Below are 6,000 nucleotides of genomic sequence, written 5' to 3'. Positions count from 1 at the left end.
TACCACGTGACACATGTGATAAGCAATCCAAACAATTCCAAAAAAAAATTCCAAGCATGATGGTTGCCACGACAATGAGATATGAGATATTGGCAACTCACGCGTGGTGAGATATTGGCCCAATCGAGGTTCGGCCCGAGTGATTGTGCTGATGGGCTTTTGGATGAACAACACGCATATTTCTATTTGAATTGTTGTACTGGATGAACTATATTTACTTTTTGTAGCTGAACTGTTCCATATGGTGCATTTGAATCATGTTGGATTTTTCCTTTTTGTTTCTCAATGCGTATTTTGAATTTGGATCTCGACTTTTTTAGGAGGTGTAGACATATGTGTTGTGGACATTCACAAAAAAAATTCAGATTTTTTTTTCAAATTTGGAGCATGGGAGCACTTGAGTCATTGCATCACCTAATAATATTCTGCCGGTTTTAGAATCCGTTAACAAATTCGGAACTCCCTGTCACGGACCCGGAGACCGTTGACCCGAAGTCGTGAAGCATTGATAAACACCAACTCGGCACGGCGCAGCCAGTTCCCCCGAATTTTCCCCCGTCATCCCCGGCCAGTTCCTCTGAGCCCGCAACGCGCTCACGCAATACGTTTATAGGCAGCCGGCCGCGGCATTCATTCATTACTGGCGCCGTCCGAGTCGCGGCGATGGAGGCGCACAGGCGGTGGGACACGTCGGGGAGCGGGTCGCGGTACAGCTTCAGGACGTCGGTGAGCAGCCTCGCGGACCTCGGCGGCGAGATTGTGGAGGCGGAGGCGGAGGCGGGGCGGGCCGCCGCGGACAGGGTGTTCGTGGCCGTCCCCGGAGAGGTCAAGCACGGGAAGAGCACCCTGCAGTGGGCGCTGCAGAACCTGGCCAAGGACGGCGCGCAGGTCGTGGTGGCCCACGTCCACCGCCCCGCGCAGATGATCCCCATGAGTAAGCCCTCCTTATTTTATTTTATTTCATTTTTGGGTGGTTTTGGCCATGGATTATCTCTGAGGAAGAAGGTGTCCGCGAAATCGGATGGGGATGCCGATGCCATTTTAGCCATGGATTTTGTTTGTTGGTATTTTCTATTTTGCTTCGGCCAACAGCAAGCCGAGCCAATGGTTAGACATTGACTATGTACACATCCAACAGGCCTTGAAACCGGCAACACAGTTCGCTTTCTTAGGAAAAGCATCACCATTTGGTGTCAATCTAGCATAAATTTGCTGCAGTATATCGGAACCAACATGCACAATTTATTTGTTTTAGATTCACAGGGTGGCATCAGGCATAAATATTCTCAAGCCATTTAACTGAAAATTTGCGTCCTACCTTTATGTGGTCATTTTGCTTGGGAGCTCACAGTAGACTTTACAGGATTTGTCCTTGTCACATTTTGAACCCCTCGTCTTTCTGTTCTTCCAGTGGGAGCAAAAATGCACTATACCAGGCTGGATCCGGAACAGGTCAAGGACTACAGAAAGCAGGAGCTAGAAAAGGCATTGGAAAGGCTAGAAGAATATGTTGTGATATGCACAATACTCAAGGTTTCCTTCCCTACATCTGCCACGTCTCTCTCACGGACAAAATAACTATAATCAAGGAAGATATCATCGGCATGAAACTTTTCTGGGCTTTTTGTTTAGGTGCAACCAATGGGGTGTGGTGGCAAAATAAATTCGAAAATTAGCTTCAAAGTGCATCGGAAAAAAAAAATCTCTTTCTTGGAACCTTTTATCACATAATGGATTTTGATTTTGCTTGTATACGTGGGTAGAGTAAATTGGTAAGTGCGTGTTGAGTTCATTTTAGATTTATTTTCATGTTGATTTGGTGCCTCAGCTGACTAGGTTACATGAGTGTACCCTAAGGATGAGTTGTGCATGATATGTTGCCTCTAAGTAATCCAGTATATATAAACTAACAAATAGGATAACTCAAGAAACATGTGTATCCCGATTGCAATTTTGTTTTTACCATTTTGCTTTCACAGGTCAGTATGAGAATCTGCTTGTACCATTTTGCTTTCACAGGTCAACTGTGAGAAGATAATAATTGAGAAAGATGATGTTGCTAAAGGACTTGAGGAGCTTATTGTCCTTCATGGCATCACCAGACTTGTCATGGGAGCAGCTGCAGACAAACATTACTCAAAGTATGGACCAAACACCTTGATAGTTCTCTTCTAATGCCATCTTCGTAGTTAAGATCTCCAGAATATCATTAGAATGAAGTGATACACCGCAAATCTTGCTTGTTCCTGATAAGTACCAGTCCGTGTATGGTGCTAGTAAGAAATGAGAAACAAAAAGGCCTTGACATTTTATGATACCAAAGCTAACATTGATGGCAAAATTGTAGGAAAATGAAAAGACCAAAGTCCAAGACAGCACTCAGACTAATGGAGGCAGAAGCCTCACCATGTAAGATATGGTTTACTTGTAAAGGAGAACTGATATGTACCAGGTATGATTAAGCCAACAGCCTTAAGATAGGCACTTAGTTTTCCTTTATATGGATCTCAGTAGAGTGCATTTAGCAACATATGAAAATTAGTTAGCCTTACCTGTCAATGGCTCAATGCTGCAGGGAAGCAAACACAACCATTCCCATGATACCACCATCACCTGCATCGACAGTTGCATCAACATTATCAGCAAGCAGCATTTCCAGCCGCATGAGATCGATTACGATCCACCACTCAGAGAGTGAAGCACCAAGCTCAAATGGAAGTCCACAGCAGAATCTGAACAGATCGAGAACAGAAGTGATGCGACATCACTCTCGAGGAGCTAGCGGTACGCCACCTCAGCTATTTGAACCTTTGGAACTCAATGCGAATGCCAGGCCAACAAGAACACCATTGAGTTCTATGGATTCCTGGGATGAATTTGGGAGGAGATCACAAAGCTCCTGGTACAATCTATCAAGGAACTATGATGCAATCAGTGTCTCCGAATCAGCAACACATCATCCAATGCACGAGTCTGACGATGACCGCTTTTCATCTCCTTTTCATGAGCTCGTACGTATCACCTACTGTTCTGTCGAAGTCTCACAATATTAATCACCAAAGAAAGAACTCCACCTAATGAAATGCAACAGATAACTGAAGTGTTTGTGCCATACAGGAGAATCCAGGTGCTGATGCGGAAATGTACAGTAGACTTGAGGAGGCTCTCCGCGAAACTCAAGAATCGAAGAAAGAGGTGTTCGAAGAATCAACCAAGCGCCGAAAAGCCGAACTTGATCTGCTTTCAGCTCTTCAAAAGGTAACTGGTTCTGAGTTCTAACCCATAAGTCAGTTCTTTTAAGGCGCATAATTTCAGATTGTAAAGCGCCTGCACTGAAACCAACTAAAGACAATCTAATCTTACAGGCCAAGGAGTTGGAGAAGTTGTATCATCACGAGCTAAGACAGAGAAAAACAATCGAGGAGACACTCGTGAGACAGGCGCAGGAGCTCGAAGCAACGAAAATTCAGTGTGACACGATATACGACCAACTACATGATGCAGAAGAACAGAAGGCCGTGTTGGAGCAGCGCATGACCGAGATGGAGTCTGCTCTTAGAGATGGCGAGGAGAAGCTGGCCACAAGCAAGTGCCTTCTCGAAGCTCTCCAAGCAGACAAAGAGAATCTGCAACAAGAGAGAGATGCCGCGGCTGAAGAGTTGCGCCAGAAGAGCGAGCAGAGAATTTCTATGGCGACTGAAGCATTGAACACCGAGTTCTCCGCCGTTGAGCTCGAGCAGGCAACTCGGAGCTTTGACGAAGCGCTCAAGATCGGCGAGGGCGGGTTCGGGTGTGTCTACAAAGGCTCACTTCGCAGCACAACCGTGGCTATAAAGCTGTTGCACCCGAAAAGCTTGCAGGGCCAGTCAGAGTTCAACCAAGAGGTAATCCTTCAGTTGATCATCGTTGGCGTCAGTTCACAGAGTCGGTCATGTCTGATCCTGCAGCGATAAACGCCATGGCAGGTTGCTGTCCTCGGCAGAGTAAGGCACCCGAACCTCGTCGCGCTGATAGGGTCGTGCCGGGAGGCGTTCGGCCTGGTCTATGAGTACCTCCCGAACGGCAGCCTCGAGGACCGGCTCGCGTGCGCGGGCGACACGCCGCCGTTGACATGGCAGGTGCGCACCAGGATCATCTACGAGATGTGCTCGGCCCTGACGTTCCTGCACTCGAACAAGCCGCACCCGGTGGTTCACGGCGACCTGAAGCCGGCCAACATCCTCCTGGACGCCAACCTGGTGAGCAAGCTGGGGGACTTCGGCATCTGCCGCCTCCTGACGCAGTCCGGCACCTCCACCGCCGCCACCACGCTGTACCGGACGACCACGCCGAGGGGCACCTTCGCGTACATGGACCCGGAGTTCCTGTCGTCCGGCGAGCTGACGCCGCGCTCCGACGTCTACTCCCTGGGCATCATCATCCTGCAGCTCCTGACGGGCAGGCGGCCACAGAAGATCGCCGAGGTGGTGGAGGACGCGGTGGAGAAGGGGGAGCTGCACACCGTCCTCGACACCTCCGCGGGGGCCTGGCCGTTCGTGCAGGCCAACCAGCTCGCGCACCTCGGCCTGCGGTGCGCCGAGATGAGCAGGAGGCGCCGCCCAGACCTCGCCCGGGAGGTGTGGACCGTGGTCGAGCCCCTGATGAAGGCCGCCTCGCTGACCGCCCGGCGGCCGACGTTCGCCCCTTCGCCGGACGAGGCCTCCACGCCGTCCTACTTCGTCTGCCCGATCTTCCAGGTACGTACATGACATGACGACGCATGATTTTTGGCGAGCAAGATTATAAGGTTCAAATGAATCTTGCCAAATTATTCTTCTGTCATGGATGGTGAACAGGAGATGATGAGTGATCCGCACATCGCGGCGGACGGGTTCACGTACGAAGCAGAGGCGATCAGAGGGTGGCTGGACAGCGGGCACGACACGTCGCCGATGACGAACCTGAAGCTCGCGCACCGCGAGCTCACCCCGAACAGGGGGCTCCGCTCGGTGATTCTCGAGTGGCAGCTACAACATCAGCGGTACCATGAGGACTGGAGATGACCAATCCTTGAACACGCACGAAATCCTGTAAATGGTGTACATAAAAGTTTGAATCCAACAAAATTGTTTGGAAGGGACGGATTTACCGATAGTGATCTGGAAAAATCGCGTGCCTGTGCCGTGCGTGGAGTCACTACTACAGAAGAACTGCTCATGACCGGCGAGCGCCAAAAGGCTACCGGTGGCGGGAGCCCGGGAGGGCGTGGTGCCACTGCTCATGGACATGCAGATTTTCTGGAGAGCGGTCGATGCTGTGTATGGATCAGCCAGGCCGGTTGGATCAATGCTAGGGAAAGGGAATGTGAGTTTAGAGCAACTCCAACGGGCCGATCTAAATGGACGGCGATTTTGTCCGTTTTTGTTCGTTTGGGTCGGCCAGACGGACATGGAAGCCCGCTTTCGTATTTGGGTCGGCGCATGCGCCCAACGCTGGCCCGAGACCCATTTTGACGGCGTCAAAAAAAATGAACGTATGCATATTAAAAAAAAGAAACAACATTAATTAAATATTAAAGCCGGTCACGAAGGCCGGCGAGAGTCCACGCGTTCACATTTGCATTAAAAAAATAAAAACAGTCTAAACTACGAGGCGGCGTCCTGCCCTAGGCGTCGTCGTTGTCGTCCTCGGGGTCTGTAAGGTCGATGAGCGTCAGCGCCGGCCCGGCCCAGGCGAATGCGTGTTTCAGAGCGTCGTCATGTTAGATTGTGCCGGCGCAGGCAGTACCGGGACAGGGGGTGTGCGGCCGCCTGTGCAGCTGCGGCCTTGATGACGACATCTCTGCCGCAGTTACACCTGCCGCCACTCCTACATCAGTTATTCCATCCGGACCTATAACTAGAGCGTGCACGCGTCAAATAAATGGCCAAATACTATCGCTCTTTCGTATATATGATTTGACTGACAAAATTACGATGCTACACTCATGTTCCGATTTGCTTGTACTTAAGAACAAAGAAG

The 6,000-nt window shown here is 50.0% G+C and overlaps 1 protein-coding gene across 1 annotated transcript; it reads left to right on the top strand.

Annotated features, from left to right (window-relative positions):
• The first annotated feature begins 535 nt into the window (after positions 1-535).
• On the top strand, positions 536-5,147 carry LOC125513945 (U-box domain-containing protein 33). The gene is made up of 9 exons (XM_048679181.2): positions 536-934; positions 1,412-1,533; positions 2,020-2,141; positions 2,348-2,452; positions 2,576-3,011; positions 3,118-3,258; positions 3,366-3,884; positions 3,966-4,736; positions 4,836-5,147. The coding sequence occupies exons 1-9, from the start codon at positions 664-666 to the stop codon at positions 5,040-5,042; spliced, it is 2,694 nt and encodes an 897-aa protein (XP_048535138.2). The 5' UTR covers positions 536-663; the 3' UTR covers positions 5,043-5,147.
• Positions 5,148-6,000: the final 853 nt, after the last annotated feature.

The sequence above is a fragment of the Triticum urartu genome, chromosome 6A, assembly GCF_056163025.1.
Source record: "Triticum urartu cultivar PI428250 chromosome 6A, HENAU_Tu73, whole genome shotgun sequence".
NCBI lineage: Eukaryota > Viridiplantae > Streptophyta > Magnoliopsida > Poales > Poaceae > Triticum > Triticum urartu.
The sequence above is the reverse complement of the archived record's forward strand: the minus strand, read 5'-3'. Positions and strand labels throughout refer to the sequence as shown.

What these genes read in the sequence shown, in the direction of transcription:
- LOC125513945 (XM_048679181.2), top strand. Translation starts at nt 664, where the DNA reads ATGGAGGCGCACAGGCGGTGGGACACGTCGGGGAGCGGGTCGCGGTAC. An exon ending in GGAGAACTGATATGTACCAG is followed by an intron (nt 2,453 to 2,575) that starts GTATGATTAAGC and finishes TCAATGCTGCAG; the next exon opens with GGAAGCAAACACAACCATTC. An exon ending in TCGTCTGCCCGATCTTCCAG is followed by an intron (nt 4,737 to 4,835) that starts GTACGTACATGA and finishes GATGGTGAACAG; the next exon opens with GAGATGATGAGTGATCCGCA.